General features: G+C 39.6%; 1 protein-coding gene across 9 annotated transcripts in view; it reads left to right on the top strand.

Moving 5' to 3' along the window:
• Positions 1 to 26,870, top strand: part of ppfibp2b (PPFIA binding protein 2b) — a 100,533-nt gene that overhangs the window by 15,925 nt on the left and 57,738 nt on the right. For all 9 annotated transcript variants that reach the window (XR_010094292.1, XM_063477671.1, XM_063477670.1 and 6 more), the window contains exons 2-3: positions 13,891 to 13,995; positions 23,727 to 23,935. Coding sequence is in view for 8 of the 9 variants with exons in the window: in XM_063477671.1 (XP_063333741.1) it covers positions 13,914 to 13,995; positions 23,727 to 23,935 (291 nt within the window). In the remaining variant the exon portion in view is untranslated. The remainder of the gene's footprint in view (positions 1 to 13,890; positions 13,996 to 23,726; positions 23,936 to 26,870) is intronic.

Below are 26,870 nucleotides of genomic sequence, written 5' to 3'. Positions count from 1 at the left end.
CGGAGCTCCTCTGGAGATGATTGAATGACTAGCGGGCTGAGAAATTACTGTGACAATGAATGTGTTTCACTTACATGCAACCCATTTGTGTGTGTGTGTGTCTGTACTTCTATCATCCTCTTCTGATGATTAGTAATAAGCTGTGCTTATGATGACAGTCCAGAGGCTAAGTGCCGCTCATTGTCAGCTCCTATCAGCTCTGCTGTTTGCATTTGTTGAGGAAGCTCTGCCTTGTGGGTAAAATCTCTTTTCTACTGTCTCTTTGTACTTTGTCTTGTCTTCATGTGCATTTGGTTAAATTATAGTATAGGCCTCGTTACTTCATGGTGTGTTGATTGTTATGATCCGAGTTGCATGTTATCAAAGCTAGCCAAAAGTTTGTGCGCTAAATGGCAGTTGGTGGAATTGAGGGTTTGCTAAGTGAGAAGATTATTTTATGTTTTTTTTAAATTGTATACTTCATGTAATTATGACAAAAATGCATAAGTTTAAGGTAAAAGAGTCTAGATCCATTTGCTATGAGCCAGTCAGAGGCATGAACTTCAACATTTGGGCTTTTTAGATGCTTCTTCTGATTGTTTTCAGTTCGTGAAGCCATAGTTCCTGAATTCTGTCAAAACGGAGAATTATTTGTTTTCTCAGCTGCAGCATTTTTGGAGCTTGTCTTTGTTAGTGGCTCAGAATCTTATCTTGTTTTGGATGTTTCTTGGGAGTCATATTTTTTACTTTATCTAACTCATAGTTCAAAAATAGCCTTTCTTTATCTTAGTTTAGCTCTCAGTTTATCCCCTGAAACAACAAAGCATTTTAACTCCTCTCCATTTAAGCCAACTTTGTTCTGCCCCAAAAGGTTGATTCTGCTCATCTGGACGTTTCAGTGGGAGAAACATTTCGTCACTCATCCAAATGACTATTTCAGCCTCAACTGAAGAAGGACATTTGCACAATGACTGACACTAGCATGCATCAAGCATGCATCAAGACAACTTTGTTCTGATTGTCTGCCCCTCATCAAGAAAACCTTTCAACAGGTGGATGAAGCTTTTGTGGTCAAAGCTGGAGCTGAATGCCCAGGATGATAAAATTGGTGATGTCACCTCTATATAGGATGACATCATACAAAGGGAAGAGAAGACAAACAGTTTGAAACTGTGCATTTAGGATAGACTGAAGTCTGAGCCTTTGGCTTGCTCAGTACAAGAAAAGCCATGATAGGCCCTGAAGTGCTTCAAATATGTATTAAACAATGACCAATAGAGAAAAATAAATGACTAGATTTTTAGCCAGGAATGCCTTAGATGCCACATCTCATCCTAATTTCCACCTGTGCACCGATGGTTAAATCGAAGATCATTCTTTGCACTGTGCTTCTAAACTGTCAGCACAAAAAAGGCACACAGTTCTTTCACAGCTTTAATCTTTTGATCTTAGCCGTTGGTCCCCTCGGGCAAGTTGTTACACTGACAATTACTACAGTCAGGCAGCTCTGCAGCTGACATTACAAGAATGTGGAAGTACTCGACACCTTCCTGGTATGTGTATACTGACACAAGAGGGGCCTGTAACCTCTCCTTCAGGCTGCTGCTACAAGTTTAACTATGTACAGTCAAAGGAGATAGGCTTATTCATCTTGGAAGAAATTATTTTTTTATGATGGTATTCCAAAAATGTCAAATGACTGGTCAGGCTTTTTGAAATTAGTAATCTAAATAAACTATTTTATCGTAAAGGTTTACTGTTATCTATCAGCATTAACATTATATTACTGCATTACATACTCTGACCGTTTTATTATAACACAGTTGTCAGAACTTGGAGTCAACATGTACTCATCATAGGCATGAATGTCATGGTAGTTTTGGTCTTGAAATGATTTCTTTGAACTGTTACACATGAATACATCTTTAATGACTAAAAAACTAGAGTTGGGTGAACAAGTTTGAATTTATTTTAGATTTTCTCTAATCCACACAGGCTCAAAAGTTTAAATACACGCTCAAATAAACGGATATATTTAATTGTGCTAACTGTTCTACAATGCCTTTGAACTTGACAAGATGAACGCCTATAAGCTTCTCTTTAAGAATGATGGTTGACAAAAGCTGGTAATTTCTCTTTGCTGACATAAAAAGCCACCAAAGAGAGTGTTGTCAAAAAGCACTCATTGGATTGACCAATACTCAGAAAATGGGGAAAGTCCAAGGAACTCAGTGAAGATAGGTAGGAAAGTTGTAGATTTACAAAAGTTAGGAAGGTCTCAACTGAGATTTCCAGGATTGTCTATTCATCTGCTATTCATCTTACTTTGCCAAAGTCTCGAAGAAGACCCAAACCGCCCCCCAACATAAGAGAAAATTGGTTAGGATGTCGAGGAACAACCCAGGAACCAACAGGAATCAAGCCCGCCATGACCTGGAAACTGCTGGAACACCAGCGTCACTGTCGACAGTGAAACAAGTTTTATATCGCCATGGACTGAACGACAGTACGTGTCTGAGGAGAGGGAGGTCTGAGCGTCCATGCTTAGGCTGCTGCACCCGCGATCCGGGTCTGGATAAGCGGAAGAAGATTTTTATAGTGAAACAAAACAAAGACTGAGCAGTTTGGCCATAATGACAACAGGTGTGTTTGGTGGAGTAAAGGTGAGGCTTTCAAACCAAAGAACATTGTACCAACTGTCAGTTCTATTGACAATTTGTGGACTATCATTAAAAGCTGGGTCGGTGCCAGGAAACCAACCCATTTAAATGAACTCTACTAATTCTGCCAAGACGAGTGATCAAATCCAGCCAGCCAGAATTATGCCAGAAGCTTGTTGATGGATAACGAAAGCTCTTGGTTCTCAGTGAGTTTCTCATTCTCGCTCTGCCATGTTGAACTGCAGCTGCAATGGTAGTTTTTCCTCTGCTCGGAAGATCCTTTTGGACCTGGGCCGGGCCGCTCTAACCAGACCCAGCAGCATTTTGAAAGCTAGATTGTTTGCACTATTCACAGACTACATATTGGAACAAGGACAATTGGTGCTAACTGTTCTCTAGTACTACTTAGCAAATTTAATGTTTGCAGCGGAGAAACATAACAATTAATTTAGAAAAGCCTGTGTGCAATACAAGGAGAAGCACTCAAGTAGTGTCAAAAACAGTGCCACGAATAGAATTCATATCTCTGGAAAACATTTGATATGATATGGCTCCTCTGACTCATTTACTCTTCCTGTGACTCTTGTCAGTGGCAGCTCAGGCATGGAGTTATTATTCATGCACCGGATTGGGAAAGATTTGGACCAGTTTAAAAAAGAAATGTAGGAAAATCCATGTTGTTGATGTGTTTTTTCTAAATGGAAAATACACATGTATATCCTACTGTGAGTAGTAGTGCCTAGTTAAAGGGAAAAATCAGCTCTACAGTTATAAAACAGCCTCTCACAGATCTAGGCGATGTCCTCTAAAGAGAAAAAGGACACATTTCATTAGAGGACACCAGGTCAGTCTGCCTGTACACAGTAATAACAGCATGATGGTCACAATGAATGCATTGTGACAGTGTAAAAAAAGCCTAGTTAACAAATAACTACAAATTTGTTACAGCTCCAGTTTACCTGCCCTTTTATTTACCTTTTATGACTTGCATAGATTGTCCTCACTTTATGTAAATAACATGAAGCTTGTGAAAAACAGACTGGAAATAGATTTGAAGTGATGTTTGGATATTCCCATTGCTGTTTGCTGCCCTCATGATTATCATTGACTGGAAGTCATGTGTTGTTTTGTGTTATGGTTCATTACCCTCACTCTGAGTACAAATAGATTACAGTAGAAATGAGAGCAGAAGTCAACTGGACTGATGGAGTATAACACAGAGCATAGTTGCAGGAAAAAAGAATCAGATGATCCACAGAGAGCTGAAAACAGAGCCACGTTTCGCTGAGAGACCTGAGCGAAGCAGAACCAACTTGAATCAAAAGCACTTCAGCAGAACTAAATAGGACAAAAAAGAGCTGAGCAGTTCAACACGGAGCAGTGCGGCGCTGCGAGTCACATTAAACTATATATTCTTGGCCACCCAGCAGCAACGCATCAGCCACGGTTCACGGATCACACCCACAGTCACACACTAGAAAAGATAATCTAACCCGTGTTCAAGCCCACAGACTTAGCTTTGAGAAGATACTTTTTATAGCCTTTCTCTCTGTATGTGTCTGTGTGTGACGCTGGTGGTGAGCCTGAGGAGAAAATAGCCCACTTACAGAGACATAATCTTCCTTAAAAAAAAGAAAGAAAGTTAGACTTCTTGCTGTTTTGACAAAGCAGAAACTCAACCATAGGGCCATGGAGGCTGAGGTGTTGGAGAGCAAAGCTATCTCAGAAGGCACAGTGTCACTGTAGGAGTTCAGTTTTGTCCAAGAGCACTTTCCTCTACATCAAGTATATGTGAATCTTGACTACGATGGAAATCAGTACAGTTAGTGGAAGTGTTCATGTCTTGCTCCAAAGCTAGCATTTGCCCAATAGTTTATCTTCTCAGTTTTTTAATACGGACAACACATGCAATAAAAACAAATACAACCCCTGATTGGTTTGCCCAGTTAGCCCTATGGCTATTTAGCTCTATCTGTCAGCAGATTTGAAGTAATGATCTGGTGCTTTAGCAGACCAGTTCACAAATTAACACATTTCACAGATTATTTTCTGATGCCTTAATGTTCTTACAACTTATGTTGGTGGTTTTAGTCGCTAAAGCCATTTTCACACATGAGCTCTCAATAAGGTTGGTAGTCTTTGCTTGGGACTGAACTTCCGCTTTACCCCATGTCCCGCCAGGACCTGAATCTGTCAGATATTTGCATTTGTAATTTTTACCAGTAAATTTCCACAAACGTATGTGTGTCTGTGTCTTAGTAGATATTATCAGTGGACTTTAAACTTATGTTAATTAGTCTTTTTGTGTTTACAATGGATCAAATGAATAAGCAAGGTAAATATAAAGCGAGAATGGTCACTTATAATCACTGTAAATCAAAGAATGTTTGTATTTGCTTACGAATAGAAAAAAAAGCACTTGAATGAATGTGTGTGATTATTTGAATGAGGCTGGTAGTAAAAGGTAGTCACTTTGAGTTTTCAATTGGATTAAGAAAGTATCAATCATTTGTGTAAGTTGGAAATCAAGGTTTTTAATTCACGCTGCGGATGGGTCGATCGATGATGGTCAGAGTGAGTCGCACTAGCTTATAAACAAAATCATTTTTTTAAAGTTTGTTATCTAGTGAATGCATTAAGTCTGCCCTGACTGTGTCCTCCCCACAAAGAGACATATTTTAGAGATATAAAATTTAATGAGTAAGCAGCACTAGAGCCCTAAAATAGAATGAAAGAAGAAGCAAGCAGATGTTAAGAATTCCTACTGTGAGCTAATACCCATTGCATTGCTGTTCGCTAACTACAGTAGGCTGTATGTGAAGTAGGCTCTGCACTTTCTTTCTCATCATGCTGGAAGTGGAAAATAAACTTCCTTCTGTTGTGTTTTTTTTTTTTGAATCATACAGTCTGCATTATGGAGGGTGGATTTCATCATTAACACTGTGCCCCCTCTTTCCCAGCAGCGGTGGTATTGGCCTTTGACAGTTGGCAGAGTGATGGGGGATGACAGGAGCCCAGGGTTGGATCAAGTAGTCTAGCATGTAATGACTATAGGCAACTACTGAGTCAGATGCTGAGACCAAAAAAATGCTGGAAACACTTATTATTATATTAGGTAACTGTTGGTTACAGCTGGTTCTGCTGCCCCCTTGTGGCAGAAAATCAAGTACTGCAGCTTTAAGTGTCAAAAACTGCAGTTCCTCTAATGGCCACTTGAGTCTGGCTCCATAAGGGAGTCATTCCCCATAGATTTTGTTTCGATGCCTGACTTTATATATGGAATTAACACGTCTGCAGCCTAAAAAACTGTGATTTCCATATATTTCATTTCCTCAGGCGAGTCAGAGACTGTGGTGGGACACGCATGCTGGGAACAAACCTACATGATCTATATTTTGCTTGTGCATTTTTTCTGTGCTCAAACATTTTAGCACACACATAGTTACTGAGGCCTTTTGAGATTTGCTGTAGTGGGGAAAAAGAAAGGTCATTCCATTTAAATGACAATTTCCATTGTCAGGTAAAGTTTTTAGTGCCAGTTTAGAGCCACTAAAAACTAAAATACTCCCATGACAGTTTGGACCAGGTCTGATAAGATTTCATTTTCTGTTAACCTCATATTTGAGTAACGGCTAGTCTGAGTTTTCTCTGCTGACTTTGCTTTTTTTGATTTCTCGCCAAAGGCTGAAACATTCGGCCAACAAACACAGAGTTACACCATTAGATGTTTTTATTCTTTTGCTTCTTTTTTTGATGCTGGACTTCATCCTTCATCCTCATAATTACTTTGTTTTGCTATTTTCCTCTGTACGCTTTCTCTGTTTGCTTTTACTTTATTCTTGTAAACGACACTTGATTTATTTGCTTGCTGTACTCTGGATATATGGTTGAACACATGAACACACATAGACGTACTAATCTAACTACCCTTTTATTTTTATCTTCACAGTCTTTACCTCCTGACTTTCATATGCAGTGTCTCTTTCATACAAGCTTTGGCTGTATTGTTCAGTTGCACAGAGCATGAAGGTGACGAGGGGGGAGCGGGTGCGATGGCATATAACAGTAGACAAACTCCCTTGTTTTCAATAAAGTGAATGGAACAGATCTCTTGATATGAGTTCATACAGGCAGATGTTTGATTATAATCACATGGCACACTCGTGTATTCAAATGCATGCTTTGTTATGAAGACATTGTTGGCCAAGTCAACAATTTCAACACCCGAGTCTCGTCCTGCAACAGAAGATTCTGTTTTATTTCTTTGAAAGGTTTTTAAATCAAAGCACTTTGGATTTTTTTTTCCAGTCTGAAAAGGGAAGTGTTTGGTTCTCAAACCTGCAGCAAGCATATAGAGTCGCTTTGTGAGACAAATGTGCTTGGATTGCAGCGTGCTGGATTTGAGGATATTTAGATAGCAGTTTATCCCCACTCACAGCAGGCTGCAGGGCAGTAGGTATTTCTAAATGGTGGAATGCAAGAGGTGGCTATGCAGAGAGGTGCTGACCAGTCGTGCATTGTTGTTTATAAGCTGCTCTGTCAACATGGAAACCTGGTGAAACTAGAGCAGTGGCTACAAAGCAAGTTAACCCACTTTTCCTTATCTTTCCCTGACATCAGAAATCAGGCTAGGCGGTCACAAGAAGGTGGTTATCAACTCTTCAGTATAACCCAGGATTTCCAAATCTAACTGTGAGCACATTCACAAAAGAGGCAGTATTGGCATCACATGACCAGCTGAGAGCACGGACAGGTCTACTTACAGCAGTATAGACTATAAAATTCAAAAAATACAAAGGAGTTAAGCATGTAAAACATACTAAAAGCGACACAGCGTTCATCTTTCCATAAAGTTTTGTAAACTGAATAAAAGTGACATAGTTTCTTATGCCAAAAGAAAATGACCACTGACCGGATGTGTAAGAACCATAAACCTTCTCTCTGTCTGCACACAAAGGTCCAAAGCAACTTCCAGGAATGTCAGCTCTACTTTCTGTTTAGGCTTTGATTCAGTAGGCTTTGATTTTGTACATGTTCATCTCTTATCTTGAGCATAACTTAAGTGGAGCCTGTTAGTTCTGCACTATAAGTTAACATAATGAGATACCTCAGTAGGATGTGAGTCGCTGAAAACCAAGCATTAACCCTCACTAAGTCCCAAATCCTGCATCATAGCACAGGCCCCTACTTGCTTAGAGGACAGGTTGTAATGGTCTGAGTAATGAGATGTGTTGGTCTCATCTTACTCATGAAACTGGTACTTGAATTAAGCTGTAAAAGTAGTTTAAAAAAAATGTGTATTTTTAGCTGTAGACATGAAGTTTCGGATATGTCCCGTCAGCACATGAGGTTAGAGACCGGATTAAATTTGGCCGAGTATCCGCTTTCCTTTTGACTCAGGTGAGAGAGCTGTCAACGCTGAGGAGGGTGTAGCTGTAAGAAACAGGTCACATTTATCTCCACGTTTGACAAACATGTTTTTCTGGAGTGCATCTACGATCGTGGGAAAAGGCGTGTCTGTTTTCTCACATCCATGAATGAGCAAGCCTGTCATGTTCACAGACACTACCTAATTGCTCTTTGATTGTTTGACTGTAACAGGCGACTGATGGGATATCAAACATCTTAAATAAGCTCTCCAGTATGTACTTTCCCTTTTTTAATAGCTTCTTTCTGCAAAGTAAGTTTGAAAATTGTCATCTTAGTTAAGGTGCTTTAAGAAAGCAGTGAAAAGTTATGATGAAAGTGAAAATATATTAATGAGCTTTTCAGTTAGTGTGAAGCAGTTTCAGTGTGACACATCTCTTTAGCAAGAGCAATCTATCCACTCACACGCAAACTCAGAGGCTCTCACACGCATACACACACACACACACACACACACACACACACACACACACACACACACACACACACACACACACACACACACACACACACACATAGACACACCCTGACCACTCAACCCTCTCACACAGAAACTTCTCTCCACAGTGGATCTTGTTCTTTACACTTTGTATAGTCAGCTCTGTGGAGGACAGTAATCTCTGTGTATCAGCACCTTTACATGCAGTCTCACTGTAAAATTGTGATTACCTTAGTTTCACACACTGTGGCCCTTTCAAGCTCACAAACACACACACACACACACACACACATACAGTGGACACAAAGGCGATGTTGTTCTGTCGAGGTCAACAATGCAGCTGGACAGAGACAGTGTGTCACAGTATCTGAATGGTGCTGTCACCCTCAGCCTACACAATGCTAATGTGGAGCCATTTATAATGAACATAACACTGGGGATTATTTAAACACACGCTTCTTCATCTGTGCACACAAATGCACACTGTAGTACTGTCCAGTTACCAAAAAGTAATGTTGGGGTAGTCATTTGTAAAAAATCACGCAGGTTTAAACCATTTAAAAGTCAGTTTGTTCCCACAGAATGGCAAAATTATGGAAGCCAGTTTCTGCCACTAAAAAAAGTATCCATAACTTGAAGTTATTTTCTCAAAATTTTGACTTATTAACTCGAAATTTTGACTTATTAACTCAAAATTTTGACTTATTAACTCGAAATTTTGACTTATTAACTCGAAATTTTGACTTATTAACTCAAAATTTTGACTTATTAACTCAAAATTTTGAGAAAAGTAACTCGAAATTTCAAGTTAGCATTGCCAATCAGTATCAATCTGCGGGAATTACGTAATTTCCGTGTTACCCGGAAGCTGAAGCCCTCAGCTACAAATGCTACAGCTAGGCTACCAGTTTTACAGCCAGTCATGAATGCACAAATTGCTGACTATTTTCAGCGTGGCTTCACAAATTATGAAATCCTTGTGTTATTAGCTGAATCGCATTATTATCAGCAAACGTACTCTCGAAAGCACCAATTTGTTGCAATCCGATTTTGAATGCGCATTCCTCTGCGCCATATCCTTCTAGATAACAAGAAAATGACGTCATTCATGTAGATTAGCGATTGGCAGAGCTAACCCGAAATTTTGAGTTACTTTTCTCCAAACTTTGAGTAAATAAGTCAAAATTTCAAGGACAGTAACTTGAAATTTCAAGTTATGGATACTTTTTTTTTGTGGCGGAAACAGGCTTCCATACAAAATACTACAAGCACAGTTATATTTACTAATATGACTGTAATAAGTAATAAACAAAAGGACCTTTGTATGTTCAGTCATCCTATTATGTTCTCTTACAGTAGGTAAAGTCATTCATTAGTCTTTGTCTCTGTACCTACTCTACTCTGCTGTGTTATTATTATTATTGTTATATTTTAAATGCTTTCAAAGGCTCCATTAACCCCCGGAGTAGTAGCCGCCTGCAGCGTACTGCAAAGCTCCAGAGACAGACAGCGGCCAGCTTTGCTGTTTTTTTTGTTTTGTTTTTTACAATCGAAGACTCATTTTGTTCGTGTATTTCATATTTTATTTGACAGTCCTGACAGACAAACTCACACACACAGACACACACACACACCCATCACATTACATCATGGGGAATCTTTGGGGAATTCTGACAGTCTCAGAGTAATGACAGCATCTTACAGAGTAATGACAGCATGTTACTGTAATTCCATTCAGTGTGTTTCATGCTGATTTTCATTGTCACTTGTCATGATGATGTGCCGGTTGGTGCTAATGCAGATGAGCATTAGTGCGCTTTGCAGGGGGGTTTATTCTCCCACGCGTCAGTAGATTACATCACCGTCCTTCCTCTTCGATTTGAACATGACGATGTCTGTTTGTTTGTAAGCTGGCATGACAGCGTGACAGCAGGGTGAGAGCCTTGAAGGAGAGATGACAGAAAAGGGATGAGTGCCAGGCAAAGAAGGGAGGACTGGGAGGGCTGAAAAGCAGGAAACAAGGATGTCAGGAGTTGGAGGGGCAGCCGGAGGCGGTGATGATGGATGGAAAGCCATGGCTGTTCTTGTACGGTTGTTCCTAGTTACATGTACGCTGCCTCTGTCCATGTAGTGAGGATTTTTTAAAGACTAGCGGGTTTGTGGGTTATATCTGTGTCTGTACAATAAAACAAAACACAAAACAATGACGTACACTGTGTCAATGCAAAAACCTCAAAACTCAGCAAAAAGCCTGAGAGAGATTTTTAATCAAATTAAAAGAACATTTAAACATTTATCGTCATTTTTTTGGACCCTGGTGGTGACTGATGGTTAATGCAGCTGTAGTTGAACGTAACTCTTTCTTGTCCTGTGAGTCACTGTTAGGGATGTTTTTATCACCTGGAGCTGTAAAAATGTGTTTGTTTGATTTTTAACAGATGTTTTATGCCTGTAAAATAAAAAAAAAACAAAAAAAACCCCAAAACCCCTTTGATGCAATTAAGTTTTTACTAGGGATGCACCAATATATCGGCCTATTGTTGTTGTTGTTATTGGCCCTGTTGACCGATACTGGCAGAATTTATCGTTATTATTAGTAATATTAGAATCAGAATCCACCATCCATCCATCTTCTTCTGCTTATCCGGGGCGGGGTTGTGGGGGCAGCAGCCTAAGCAGAGAAGCCCAGCTTATCCGGGGAAACACCAAGGCGTTCCCAGGCCATCCAAGAGATTATCAGAATACTTAATCCCTAAGGAAATTATGTGGTTACAGTTGCTCCAAGACAAGAAGAACAGTTACAGACTGAACTAAATTAAATAATTCAATATATTACAACGTTATATAATATAAGGAATAGCTCTAATATATCCTCCTGAGACCCAGGAAAAAAAAAGTATTTTGATTTTGATTTTTTTCATATAAATCAAGTGTTGGGTTGGTAAAAAACACATTGCAAAAAAATTTTTGTTTTTAACTAATATTATTTAAATTTTACAACATGTGCACTACAGTGCACAAGGGGAGTTCATTGATCACGAATGTGAAACTAACAAAATTCAATCCTTTTCTTGATTTCTAGAGAGAACTCTACATCACTGATATTATTCAGGTCTTGTTCACATGTTTGTCCCTTGTTTATCAGTTCCTTAGCCAAGAGGCACATGAACTCCAGGTACTGGGAGTTCTTTTGAGGTCGTTGCATGTCCTCGCTATTTTGTTGGTACTGAAGCCAGGAGTTGGTGATTGCCAAATCAATGAAATAAAGCGTGGTGCGAACAGTTCACTTTTTGGTCCGACTAGATATTCTGTAGAAGCTGAGCATGCAATCTGATAGGTCAACCCCTCCCATGTCGATATTATATTCTACAACCACTGCAGGTCTTGGGACTTGTGAATTGGGACGGCCAGTGAATGGAATGATCTGTTCATCATAAAGACCTTTGTTGGCCTGGGCAGATTGAGGCAACCTTGAAGGACTCTCTTTAGAAGTGGTCTGACTTTCCCCAGGAGATCCTTTTTTTAAAAAAAAAAATTTCTGGCAGATCATCAACTACTTTCAGCAAAGACCTGATCTTGTAGAAATGACCACATGTCATCGAATCAGCTGTAACTGCGACTCTTGTTTTGGCAGCCCAGTACATTCTAATTTTCAGATATCCAAGGCATGCAATGTACACTGAGATTCCTAAAAAGCTATTGATTTCTTCTGGTGTTGTGTTTAAACTACACCCTGAATCCTGTACCATACGCTGGTTGGTCAACAAGGACAAGTCCTGAATTAGTTTTTTGTCAATGTACTGCTGGAAATACTGCTGTGGGCTCCAATCATTAAGTGTCATTAGGGTACCATCATCTCCAATTCTGCATTCTTCCAACAAAGGCATAAACCTAGGATAATGGAAAATTGTCTGTGAAGGTTCTCAGTCATCCAGGTCATCGTAGTCAAAGGAGTTTGCAAAGAAAAGCGTCTGGACTTCTTTAAGTTGCTTGAAGACGTTTCACCTCTCATCCGAGAAGCTTCTTCAGAACCTCTTGGATGAGAAGTGAAACGTCTTCAAACAACTTAAAGAAGTCCAGACGCTTTTCTTTGCAAACTCCTTTGACTATAATGGAAAATTATTTAGCAAAATAAAATTTACTCCAGTATCCGATATAGTTCACTTACAACACATTTACACTATGATTATAAGTTAAATCAATTTACTGGAAACATTTCTGCATGTTACCCATACTTTTTTCAGTCAAAATCAAAAATTCCTGATTGTCCTACATGCTGGTTTTGGACCAGATAGGATGACGGCAGATTTCAGCTGACCCTGTGTCGTTCTCCATTACATCTGCCCCTGCATCTTGATAATCTTTGTCTGGCTCCTCCTGGGTTTTCACCCTTTCCTATCTGGCTCATATGACTCTCATCTTCTGAAAGATCTATGTCTGAATCTCCCTCAATGATTGTATTAAGAATTCTTTCTGCCTCTGTCAAAAAGTTGTCTACTAGAAAAAAGTGAAACAAATTTAAGTACAAAGTCCTGACGTGCACTAGAGTACACATTAATAAATTAGTCATTTCCTCTGTGAAACTAAATAAGCTTAGATCTGAAAACCACCTCAAATTACTTACTAGATGTTTATTATTAAAAATTAATCCAAATCTGAGTTTAAAAAATATTTTAAATGTAGATATCATGCTTACATTTCTTTCTTCCATAAAATGTGCTTGTCGGCATGACAGCCATTTTGAAAGGCGGGAAAAAGAGAGTTGGGAAGGCCACACCCCCACACATGTGACATCATTTTAAAGGTACTGTTGTCCTCTCTAAGAACCATCAGGACTCAGCAGAGTGGTATGTAGAGTATGAGTGATACAAGCAAAAACTAAATGTGTACTACAGTGCACAAAAATGAATTGCTGGGTCTCAGGAGGATATACAACAGCTCAATTTTAAATATCCAGAATATTACATAGATTAAATATATATGATAGATCTTTTACTTTAAACTATAAAACTTTGTTATTTGTTATTTTCATATTAGTTGCCAAATCTAAAAACTATCCATTTTCAACTGGTGAAATGTAAGAAAAATCGTGCGAACAGCTATAACTACTTTCAAACAGACCAGTTTTTTTTTTTAAATAAAGATTTGTTTTCTTAGCACAAAAATAATCAGATTTAGTCTTTTTTTGTATCTCTATATGAATATGCATAACCTTTGGGTAAGTAAAACCGGTCTCTAGGAGTGGTGTAGCACTGGTCTCTTTGTTTTGGTTTGGGGAACCACTCGCTACTCCAGAAATCCACAAATATATATTTTTTTCTGTCAGTCTCGAGTACCTTGTACAGCAAGTTGCTACTTAACTTATTTTTTTTATTTCTTCTTTAGAACATCAGAACACCTGAGATCTGATGCTACCTGCCATCACCATGGAAACAGAGGCCAGTCACATGCTCGAGGCGGCACTGGAGCAGATGGACGACATCATTGCAGGTAAAGGCTAGAAAGCAACAGGTGTAAACTTTGAGTTAGTCTTTAGAGGTGAGTGGAAGTCTCAGCATGTCATGAACCAGTATCTGCACACAGGTTGGCTTCTCCAGCACCGTGCACTACAAATAAGCATCATCTGGTCTGCATTAATGCTGTAACACTGCTCCGTACTGCTCCGTACTGCTGTTGTAATTTGGGCAATTAGTGATTATTACTGAGAACTAAAGTGGAAACTTTGTGCATCAGCCACAGCAACATAATAAAAAATGTGTTTGCCAGCACCAGAAGTGTCCAGAACGTAAGTGGTATATTTGTTGCTACTCATAGACTGTATGTTAAAGATGGACTGAACCACTATGACGTCACCCACTCTGGTGCATTTTTACCATTCGGCCGTAAAAGGCTGATGGGGTATTGCCGAGTGGGTGAGGTGGGCACCCAAGTTTGTGAAAGTGATAACTCGGGAATGAAGCAACGTAGGAGTTTCAAGTTGATACCGTAGGCGTATCTGCTAAACATCTTGGATGAGTCTCAGTGACCTCGACCTCAAGGTCAGACTTCAGTAGGGATGGGTATCGTTTAGGTTTTATCCGATACCGGTGCCAAACCGGTACTTTTGAAACGGTGCCGGTGCTTAAACGGTGCTCGAACCGGTGCTTAAAGAATGGAGAACACAAACTTTGTCCAAAAACCTCTCATGTTTAGCTGTTTTTTTTTGTAAAAAGATAACAATGTTAGCCTTTTCTGCAGCTATAGGGCATATATGGTATCACTCTTGGCTGGAAGCAGTGCTTAAACAATGGGAAAAACACAAACTTTGTCCAAAAACCTCTCATGTTTAACTGTTTTCCAATTTTTCTTCGGTCATTTTAGCCTTTTTGGCCAGGGTGAAGGGAGTATCTGCCATCAAACAAGAAGACAGCCGCATGTAACTACGACGGTGTTTGCTAGTTCACCTTACATGCATTAATGTAATAACGTGGTTAGCCTACTCAGCGTAAATTACACACGAACAACATTAAGCTACTCACGCAGAGAAGAACGGCTGCTGCTGCCATCATCATCCTCATCATTTCTGCTACACTGGCAGGGCTAGGGGCCAGGACTCTACTCTTCGGGTTCTTGGGATGTTGCTAACTCCGGGTCGATAACAGGCACCACACCCGCAGTAGGTACAGTGCATTTCTCGGCTTTTAAAAAAATGCTATGCGTCGCCAGGTGTTTCATCAGATTAGAAGTGTTACCTCCTTTGACAGTATCACAGTATCACCTTAAAGCACTTGTTGCAGGCTGCTGAGTTTGCATTTTTTGCTGCGAAGTACAGCCAGACTTTTGACCTCTTCGCCTTGGGCATTTTTAATCTGTAGCTCTGCTCTAAAAGAACGTACGTACCTGGGCCCGCCTACTATCCTTGTAAAGGTAAAATGATTGGCTAGAATCCAAAGTGTATGACATCTCAGGAAAAAAAAGCACTGAAATAAAGCACCGAAATGTGCGCTGCTTTTCGGTCTGGATACTACCGTTTATGTCAGAACCAGTGCCATAATGGCACCGGATACCGGTACCCGTCCCTAGAGGTCAGAGGTAGACTTGTAGTCAAGACCGCCTAATCCGAGACCAAGACAAGACCAAGACCGAGACAAAGTCGAGACGAGACCAAGACCAAGACCGAGACAAAAAAAGTCTTGAAACTGCAGCCAGATGCTGCTACGTTTACAGGTGTCAGGCATATTTATGTGTTTTTGCTTTCGCACAGCCCTCCTCACCGCTGTCTACTATCTCACTCACTTACTGAGAGGACAGATGGATGCTCCACTTGACTGTCGCGTCTCTCACCCTCTCTGTTTTTCACATAATGATATTATCCTATATCCTCGCATGTGATTGGCCACAATATGGAGGGATTGGAGCATAGCTGAGCCACTGTGTAAGAGCTGAGCAGCGAAATTAAATTAAGTGAGGGTAGAAATGACTGAACGATTATTAGGCTCTGTTTTGAGTTTTGTTCAAAAAAGAATGACTTCATATAGCAAAAAAAAAAAATTCACATATGCAGGACACCTTAAACTAGTTTTTTAATTAAGCAGAAAGGCAGAACAAAGTCGGGGCTGTATCAAGACACAGGGACTAAACCCCAATTCAACCAGACCCGGAACTGATCCGGAATTAAAACAGGACTACAACAGTTCAAAATCAGGACTACTTAGGACTTAACCAAAACAGAACCAGAATCAAAACTAGATGATAGTAGCACTAAAAATCATCATAGACCTGCACTACACTTATTTTTTAATTCTACCAAAGTCCACTATTTAGATTCAGAAAAGTTTATATAATTATTTAGCCTTGTTGTGCAAACAAGCCTGCATAACTTAATAAATATATAATTTGAAAAGTAACAAATGGTATCTAAAAAGTTACACTAGGTACTAGATACATGTTCTGATGTGTGTCTCACCTGCTCTTGTTCCATCTCTGTTCTGTCCTCATTCTCCCTCTCCCTCCCTCTCCCTCTCTGTTCCTCTCTCTCCCTCTCTGTTCCTCTCTCTCCCTCTCTGTTCCTCTCTCTCCCTCTCTGTTCCTCTCTCTCCCTCTTTGTGCTGACAATCAAGCCAAACACCAACATCATCAAATATACAGTTGAAACCAGATATTTAAACACTCTTCAGATAAAAACACAAACACTTTTTTAATTGTAACATCAAATCAGACTAAATGTTTATTTTTTTAGATTGATAAATATAAAAAACACATTTGTTAACTTTAAGAGTAAAGAGAGAAATTGTCTCTATTTCTTAATTGCAAATGGCACCAAATTGTATTCAAAATTGAGCCACACTTATGGAGCTCCACAATTCTTTTCCTGGTGTTTTGGTTGATATCTCTTGATTTTCCCATGACAAAGAAACAGGCTCTGTGTTTTGCCTTATATGCATCCACAGGTGTGCCACCAATTTACTCACATGGACTCTACTAACCTATCAGAAGCTTCTTAAGCTCAGAATGGAATCGTCTGGAGTTTTCTTATTAATTAACAATAAACTTAGTGTATATGTACTCCTAAATTTGATGAAAGTGATTAAAATAGACAGCTCCCTCTTTTTATTCTGACATTTAACTAATTCAAAAGATATTTCAACATTTATTTATCTAAAACAAAACAAGTTTACTCTAAATTGATGTTTAACAGTAAAAAAAGGTTTTTATGTTTTCTCCCTAAAGTGTATGTAAACATCCGGTTTCAACTGTGAATATACTGCTGTGTATTGAAATTCCTCTTGTTTTGCATAGAAATATACTGAACAACATACAAAGCATAATATATAAAATAACATCTACCTGAGTTTTTTCTTTGAAAGAAGCTCCTTATGTCCATTGTTGTGTACATCAGTACACAATTGAAACCGATTTAGAGAGTTTGTTTAGCCATGGAGGGTAACAACTGAAAATATGAAATGTAAGCTAAGACTCTCTAAAAAATCAGCACTGTTTTTCGGCTTTTTATTTATCCATTTGTTGATTCACTCGAAGAGCAAGTAACGCAACCAAGTGATCAGTTTGATATCAATCTTTTGTGATACACCGTCATATTTACATTATTTGTACAGTACGAATGATTTGCTTTGGTACCTGGTCAAACTTAAGCTCTCCTCTGTCTGCAGCAAACTCGCAGGCAGCAGCTTCTCCCCCCTCGCTCACATGCGTAAGTGCTGCGCTCAGTCGCCTAGTGCCTGAGCTCGGATCATACCAAAATTAGGGGGAATTTACAAACCGGATTCCAAAAAAGTTGGGACACTAAACAAATTGTGAATAAAAACTGAATGCAATGATGTGGAGATGGCAAATGTCAACATTTTATTCAGAATAGAACATAAATCACGGAACAAAAGTTGAAACTGAGGAAATTTATCATCTGAAGGGAAAAATATGGTGATTCAAAATGTCATGGTGTCAACAAATCCCAAAAAAGTTGGGACAAGGCCATTTTCACCACTGTGTGGCATCTCCCCTTCTTCTTACAACACTCAACAGACGTCTGGGGACCGAGGAGACCAGTTTCTCAAGTTTAGCAACAGGAATGCTCTCCCATTCGTGTCTAACACAGGCCCCTAACTGTTCAATCGTCTTGGGCCTTCTTTGTCGCACCTTCCTCTTTATGATGCGCCAAATGTTCTCTATAGGTGAAAGATCTGGACTGCAGACTGGCCATTTCAGTACCCGGATCCTTCTCCTATGCAGCCATGATGCAGAATGTGGTCTGGCATTATCTTGTTGAAAAATGCAGGGTCTTCCCTGAAAGAGATGACGTCTGGATGGGAGCATATGTTGTTCTAGAACCTGAATATATTTTTCTGCATTGATGGTGCCTTTCCAGACATGCAAGCTGCCCATGCCACACGCACTCATGCAACCCCATACCATCAGAGACGCAGGCTTCTGAACTGAGCGTTGATAACAACTTGGGTTGTCCTTGTCCTCTTTGGTCCGGATGACATGGCGTCCCACATTTCCAAAAAGAACTTGGAATCGTGACTCGTCTGACCACAGAACAGTCTTCCATTTTGCCACACTCCATTTTACATGATTCCTGGCCCAGTGGAAACGCCTGAGCTTATGGATCTTGCTTAGAAATGGCTTCTTCTTTGCACTGTAGAGTTTCAGCTGGCAACGGCGGATGGCACGGTGGATTGTGTTCACTGACAATGGTTTCTGGAAGTAGTCCTGAGCCCATTCTGTGATTTCCTTTACAGTAGCATTCCTGTTTGTGGTGCAGTGTCGTTTAAGGGCCCGGAGATCACGGGCATCCAGTATGGGTTTACGCCTTTGACCCTTACGCACAGAGATTGTTCCAGATTCTCTGAATCTTCGGATGATGTTATGCACAGTTGATGGTGATAACTGCAAAGTCTTTGCAATTTTTCGCTGGGTAACACCTTTCTGATATTGCTCCACTATCTTTCTGCGCAACATTGTGGGAATTGGTGATCCTCTACCCATCTTGGCTTCTGAGAGACACTGCCACTCTGAGAAGCTCTTTTTATACCCAATCATGTTGCCAATTAACCTAATTAGTGTTAATTGGTCTTCCAGCTCTTCGTTATGCTCAAATTTACTTTTTCCAGCCTCTTATTGCTACTTGTCCCAACTTTTATGGGATTTGTTGACACCGTGAAATTTTGAATCAACATATTTTTCCTTTAAAATGATACATTTTCTCAGATTAAACTTTTGATCTGTCATCTACGTTCTATTCTGAATGGACATTTGCCATCTCCACATCATTGCATTCAGTTTTTATTCACAATTTGTTTAGTGTCCCAACTTTTTTGGAATCCGGTTTGTACGACAGTGCGCTATGTGCTTCGTGTGTTGTTTTTGTTTTATACAGTTGTCAGTCAGGCATCTAACTAACAAATTACACTCCAAAAGACCCCATGCTTCTGAAAAAATGACCCGGGCTTAAGCCCAGTAAGCCACCCCCCCGGTCTTGGATGTCTCGAGACCGGTCTTGGTCCTCTAGTCAGAGGTCAAATTTTCTGAAAATCTCTGAAAATCTTAGAAATGCTATAACTTAAGAACAATGCGATAAAGACTTTTTAAATTGATACGATAGGCGTGTCTACTAGGAGGCCGTGGCACTGGCCATGGCCTGTATTTTTAAAGCCTTGGCCTGAGCTTCTTGTTCATTGCTATCTGAAACCAGGAGTCAGCATGCTCATGCATTAGTGGCTTGTCAGGCAGAAAATAGGCCTGCTCTGAAGCATGCCCTACTTTATCCTCCTTCTGAACATTGATGGGGAACATAATTTACAAAGTGAACATTATTTTTGGAGTATTTACTGAGGTCACATATCAAGGAAACCCGAGGGTGGTTTTCCCTTATCCGTCTATACAGCTGGAAGTCTGTATAGACGGTCTGTTGGTCTGTTGGAATTTTTTTTAGCAGCCAGAGTCTCTGGCCTTGTAAATTGTAAATTGTCTAATCCATCTGATTCATATACCTTCAAGCTTGTCGATTCATTTGTCAATACTGGTTTTTCCCTGCTCCCAAAATTGATCAGGACCCAGTAAGGAAGCAGACATGAGAGCTGAGTCGTATGTGGCAACTGTATCAATAAAATCTTGTCAATATCCATCCCCAGTCATAAGTATATGTGTGACAATGCATTTGTATTTATTTTTTTACAGTTGAGCTGCAGGAAATGATTATGCACAATATTGACAAAGTTTCAGCTTATGACAAGCAAACACATTGTCAAGCACATTGTGTAACCTATAAGGTCAAAGGTCAAAAGGGCTACATGAGTGCAGATTGTTTACCATTTTTCATCCGTAAAATATAACTTAGTAGAGCTAAAAATTATATAGTTCAGTGTTTGGGTTTGCTTTGAGTTCAGCTCATACCTTTTTTTGTGATCCATAAGTCAAAATTTTGGGTTATTATCTTAAACTTGCTAACCCCAAATTTCAAGCTAATTTCTCAATTTTGAGTTATTTTCTCAAAAGGTTGAGTTAATAAGATAAAATTTTGAGATATTAACCCCATGTAACAGTGTAAAATGTCTGACCACAGCAGGTTAATAAATGGCAGGCTTGTAATGGTGAGACTGCCTCGTTTTCTGTGTTTGTGTGAATTTTTGTTTGTACAGTATAACAAAGGCCGTGTTTGTTGCAGGCAGCTCAGCCTTGGACAGAAAAGATTAGACTGACAGTGGGGTAAATGTTTAATGTGATCGAGCAGCATGATGTGGGAAAACACATCAGTTCAGTCACAGGGTGAGGGAGAGAAGGACCGACGCGGAGGATTTCCTGTGAATCCGTCAGAATCAGAAATGTTTTGGTCACTAATGAAAGTAAAATTTTGGTAAATGGTAAACTATTAGTAGTTACTTTATTATCACTTGTGGTGACTGATGAAACTGTTTTGATAGTGAGTTAATCATTTTTTGTAATTTTCTCATTTGCTGAATATCTGTGGGAACTTCAATCAATCAAGTAATCTTTAAAAATAACACTGTCGTTTATTCCCAGTTTTTTTAGTCGAGGCAGTTCATCAATTGAGAAAATAATCAGCAGATGAGATAAAATTGCAGTTGTATTCTCACAGTTGCCCTGTGACTTGTTTTCACACAGAGAAGTGGAGAAAAGAGGCTTTACAGCTATCATTGTAATTTTTGTTACTGTTTGCCATCAATGAGCTGATCTCACCCAGGCCTTTGAGCTTGCTGTTCCGGCTCTCACTGACCACAAATAGAAAGACATTAAAAATGCCATTAGCGATAGCATCAGCCAGTCGCTAACGAGGAAATTAGAGCCACTTATCAGGAATTTAGATATGTTGGTCATATTGCATTCCATGATCAAGACAGCTTTTTCTGTGCTTTTGGGGCTGAAAAGCTTCTTGCGGTAATACTTGTGAAAGCACTCTGCTGGTTAACGATTTTGGTGTTGGTGTTGTTTTTGATCTGTTTGCAGGCAGAGGAACGGCTGCAAACCTTTATCACAGCTACCTTTTAATAAGTTGTCTATATGCTGCCAGTCCTGGGATGTAGATGTTATCAGACGCAGACGGGTCACAGAGTAAAGGCTGTTAATGGTGCAGAAATAAATTATTAGGACTACTTCTGAAATTAAGACGTTTTACAGTTAAAATCAGTTACATACACATTTACTAATACAAGGCCTTGACAGTGTGCTAAATAGCGGGCAACTAGAACTTGTCATTGCATCACAATTTGCATGCTTTGCTTACCTGACATCATGTATGAAACACCAGCTTCCAAACTGGCGATTTTATTTCAGCTGCAAAATGTCAAAATCTTGTCTCTCACTATGTTTCTACCACTCCACCTTCAGCATGCACCTTCAGACTCTGGGGGATATTACCCAGTTTTAACTGATATCAGTGTTTTTGTGTTTGTGCTTTGGGAGCTTTCAAAGTGTATTATTATAGCCAGTGTTGGGGAGTAACAAAATAGATGTACCTGCATTACGTATTTAAAATACAAAATATGAGTAACTGTATTCCGTTACAGTTACCGTTTAAAAAGGTGGTATTCAGTTACTTTGCTGAAATAAATGGATTACACGGCGGTCTTTCCTGTTTCATATGTACGGCTATGCTCTCTCTATTTTTGGTAATTCCACGCCGGTGGAAACCCAAACAAAACACGCATGAAAAGGCTCTAATGCCTGTGTCTCAATTTCGCGGCACGCATAATGACGTGACGAAATATTTTTTTAAATTATTATTCAAAAAATTATTTAATATGAAGGCAATAGGCAGAGTGTAAGCATGTAAATATAATAATAACCACTGCAGCCAAAAAGAGTGCCTGACGAGCCCAGTTGTAAGTAAGCTATTAAGACTCGACTGTACACTGTGTTCGTGTTTTCCTCCGAAACAATAAGTTCCGTTGGAGCAGCCTTTCAACGCCTCTCTCTGTCCCTCGCTAGCAAAGTTGACCCAGACAACAAAGTAAAGCTAGTTTTGGGCGACGAGCCCGACACGAACCTGACATAGTAGTCAGAAGTTCCTTTACTACGGTTCGGAGCCGCGGACCTGTTTTATATACGCGCAGAATAGTTTTCTATACGAGATCGCTGCAAAAAGTGCAGCCTTACCTAATGTCCACCTACTGTTACTCATTTTATATTAAGATTTAAACATCTAGTTGGTATTGGTATGGCGAATAACCTTCAGTAATAGTAATAAATCACAGCAATAGTACATTCATGTAGTTGTAAAAAAGCATGATAATATATTAAGTAATCCAAAGTATTCAGAATACGTTACTCTCATTGAGTAACGTAACGGATTACGTTACAAAATACATTTTGGGGCATGTAATCTGTAATCTGTAGTGGAATACATTTTAAAAGTAACCTTCTCAACACTGATTATAACAGTCATATCTCCAGGGTATAGTTATAAATGACAAAACAGAACAAATTATAGCCCAGAAGTACAACTTTAACAAAAAAAAGCAACAGGAGGCACATTAAAAACACTGTCTCCAAAATAAAACAGGAATCGACTACAAGTGAGACATGAGACCGTGGACAGGGCAACACAGGAAGCACAGGGAACAGACACAATGAAGGATATCGGATTAACTCAACACAGGAAGCTAAACCTTTCAAACTCTCTATAAAATCCAAAGACCATGACAAATCTAAAAAAAACAAAAACAAACTATTTTCATTCCAAATTTTTCTTGTTTTTTTCTTATAATGCAGATAAAATAATTCACTTTAAGAATGCTCAGCATTTCAGCTGAAATGTCAGCGATGATCTTTCAGAAACATCACACATTAGAAGCAGTTCTGACATAGATACCAGCTCAGTGGTGCTTGAGCATCCTAGATTTTCTCTTGCTTTATTTCAAATAAATGTAGTCCCTGTTCAAGCCCACAGATGTGTAGCTTAAACTCAGCCTCTTCATGATAAATGGACGCAGGTTGTTTCTGTTGCGTGCTTTTTTGTTAATTTTGGGCTCTGTTTGCTGTCTGAAGCCTCCCCAATGTGTGGCTGTTGTTTTAGAGCCACGATTGCTTAAGTGCATCCAGATGTTTGTTAGCGTGGGCCATACAGTGCAGGGAAATGATCCAGGTGACACATGGACGGTTTGGAGGCCATGTATTAGAAAGATGTATGGCTCTGATTAAAGTTTGACTTCCTTAGTAGTATTAATGTCCTCTAATCCTCTCCTCCTCCATCACTCACACACCAGGTTCAAAAGCAGCAGCGATGGAGTTCTCTAACAGCATGTATGACCTGGGTTCTCCCGTCAGTGCTGGACCGCTGCAGGTCCTTCAGTTAGCTGAGGACCTCAAACTTTCCTTGGAGCTTCAACCCAGCCAGGAGGAGCGAAACAGCCTCCGAGCACAGCTGCCTGCAGAGACCGCACAGGCTCTTGTAGACTGGCTGCAGAGTGGAGCTGTGAGTACACTGTGTGATTCATTTTGATGTTATCTGTCATTTCAGTGTTGATCGTCTTCTACAAGCAGTGTTTATGCACAAAATTGTGGCATCAAATGGAAATGTGACTTTTTCTTTGTCTGTGTTTGAGTTTGTATCAGAGGATTTCAGTGTGATGGATCGGCTTTGACTCTTTATGCCATTGTTTGCCCCGTGTTTAGTCTCTGCAGCTGAAAATGAGCATCATTCCAGACTGGAGTCTGCTCAGCTCATTTTGTTATTCTCGCCTTCTAAGCGTGAGAATTCCTGTGTTCTTGTTCCTGTAAAGCATTTTTATATATTTGTTTCTTCTAGTTGAATTTTCAGGCCCTTTATGTTTGTTAGTGCACGAACGAGGCTGAAAGGCATTTTACATGCACCAAGTCTCGATGCAGCCTTTCCACTTATTAGTGCGGTTATTTAACAGTCTTGGAAGTGTATATAGATTCTTCCATGAAAAACCAACAAGTGCATACTGACTGTTTTTTTTAATAGACTGATAAAAATGTTCATGCCTTTATTAAATACTTATTAAATATTTAATGTGCAAAGAAACCATATTCTGTGGGGGGTTTCAGCGTTGACTTCACATGTTTGTGGTGATTTCTTCTGATGTTTGCAAAGGAAACCCTGAGCCTAACAAAGGCATGAACTTATTAGTACGTTTTTGTGTACATGTTCAATATCTCAGGTTTTCTGACATACTCGAATTACATCTCACACTTAGAAACTCAAGTCATTTTAGCAAGATGACAAGCAAGCAAACACTCCCTTGCTTTCGTGCTGAGGTAAAAATTATTGTGTAGCACATACTCGATACTTAATTTACTTGCAATGAACTAAAGTGCTGGACATTTTCTCCCAAATTATTATCAGCTAGTTGAAAAGTCAGCTCGACAACTGGATTACAGTTCAGTCTGAAGTATGACTGGGTCAAATACCTGTGAGCTTAATGCATTTGATATTATTTTCTGTATGAAATTAAATTAGGCTGTGGCTATGTGACTTATTGTCACTTAAAATCCCACAGGCAGGGCTGACAGAGCCATAGTTTTAAAGCTGACGTTTGTTCATAAATTGGACACGGTATTTGTTAAATTAATTTTTATTTGTGTACAGAAACTCCAGTTAAGTGCTGAACAGTGGTCTTAATGTTTCTGATATAACATTTTCATTATGTTATATTGTATTTTTCTTAAGCATATAGTGATGTGAGTTTTTTAACCTTTCCTGACAATCCCGGTGACTTATTTCTTCTTCAGGAGAACCAGGAGAAAAACAATCAGACTAATAACTCATCAAAAACGCAGGAAAGAGTCAAAATTAAACACAGGTCAATGGACAAGGTCCACAGATGTCTATACAAATACTGCATGCAATGCTGCTTAAATGGAATTTTGCATAATTCATTGCATTCACACATTGTCAGACTCGCAGTGCTAGCTCCAGCAGCCTTCTTTTCTTGCAGGTTAACTTTTTCACTCATGCAGAATGCGGTTGCACACTTGGTACAGACTACATACAGCAGGGAGGAATCACTCATGTTCGTACAGACGACTTTCCACCTGGAGTGCTACCATCTACCGGCTTTGGTTAGTGGCAGGTGGCTGTTTAACATCATCGATCCAACAGCTAACTGGTGCTGTTCATTAATAAATTAGGAGCCGTTGGTTACATTCACCCACATTCTGAAAGGGGGACCCTGAATGTGTGTACTACAGCTGTTGTGATATTTCAGGCTGGATGTAGCGATGAACAGACAGACTGCCATCCGTAGAGCTGGAGCGCTATCAAAGCTGAAAACACACTATTACACGCTTTGTGAAATCTGTTTCGTCTCTCTCAGTAAACCGGGAGTTCATTGAGCTGTTCATTTTAAATTTGCAGTGAGACTCTCGCCATCCTAAGAGATTACACAGATGGGTTAGAAATTTGCACTGCATGCTCAGTGTACATGTCTCTGTGGAGACAAGTTATGTTTACTTGCACTCAGAGCAGGGTAGACTGGCTGGAGATGCAAAAGTAATAGCAGCCGATTTTTTGTTTTTTATTTTTTAGAGGAGGATAGCATCCGAAAAATGAAATCAGACATGCAAAATGTTAACAAAAAGAACCAGATGTTTTGTTTTTTGTTGAACCCTCTCTTACAGGGTGAATATTTATTTTTATAGCAAGTAGATCGGAATGCGTAAGTAAAGAAAAGCTGGATTCATCTGTTCGGTCAGCAGTGATTAGTGCAGGAGTGCTGGTTCAGGATCACAAACAGACTTTGCTTTCATTAGTGCTTTTTGAAAGTCATTCAGATTCAATCCAAATCCAAAGCATGTTTCTTTAATCTGCATATTGTGCGGAGGGTGCTGTAGCATATGCTAGTAAAGACGAGGCTGCCTGCATCTCAGAACTAATGGAAACAAGATGTTCAGCTTTGAAGTTGAGTATGATCATATTCAGTGATTTGACAGTGAGGGAACTCACATGCAAGTAATGCATTATCTAGTGTTTTCACAGCATGGGGACAGTTGCCTTGGGGTCAGAGGGGTCAGCCGAAAGGTCAGAGCAAGAGGAAGAGGAGAGGAATTTGGCTGCTGTGCTACAGAATAGCTATTCTCTGCTGCACAAGCTCAGCATGTCTCAGTGAGGATGAGCTCAGGGCTCATTTGGTCTCTGTCCCAGTCTGACACCACGTTTCATCTATTCCTGCTTTCTTTCTTGCTCGCTTCTTTTCCTTTTTTGGTTTCCTGCTTGTTGTCGTGCTTTTCCTAAAAAGTCATACTTGAGCTAATTTGGCATTGACAGCTAGAGATATACAGTGTGCCAAAGACAGGACGATACAGCTAAAGTTACCCTCCCGATGTCTGACTATAGCTTTGATACATCATCTGAAGTCTGGTTATATATCAGTTAAACATGTTATCAG

The sequence above is a fragment of the Pelmatolapia mariae genome, linkage group LG7 (assembly GCF_036321145.2).
Source record: "Pelmatolapia mariae isolate MD_Pm_ZW linkage group LG7, Pm_UMD_F_2, whole genome shotgun sequence".
Lineage (NCBI taxonomy): Eukaryota > Metazoa > Chordata > Actinopteri > Cichliformes > Cichlidae > Pelmatolapia > Pelmatolapia mariae.
Note: the sequence above shows the minus strand (reverse complement) of the source record. Positions and strands in the feature narration are given on the sequence as shown.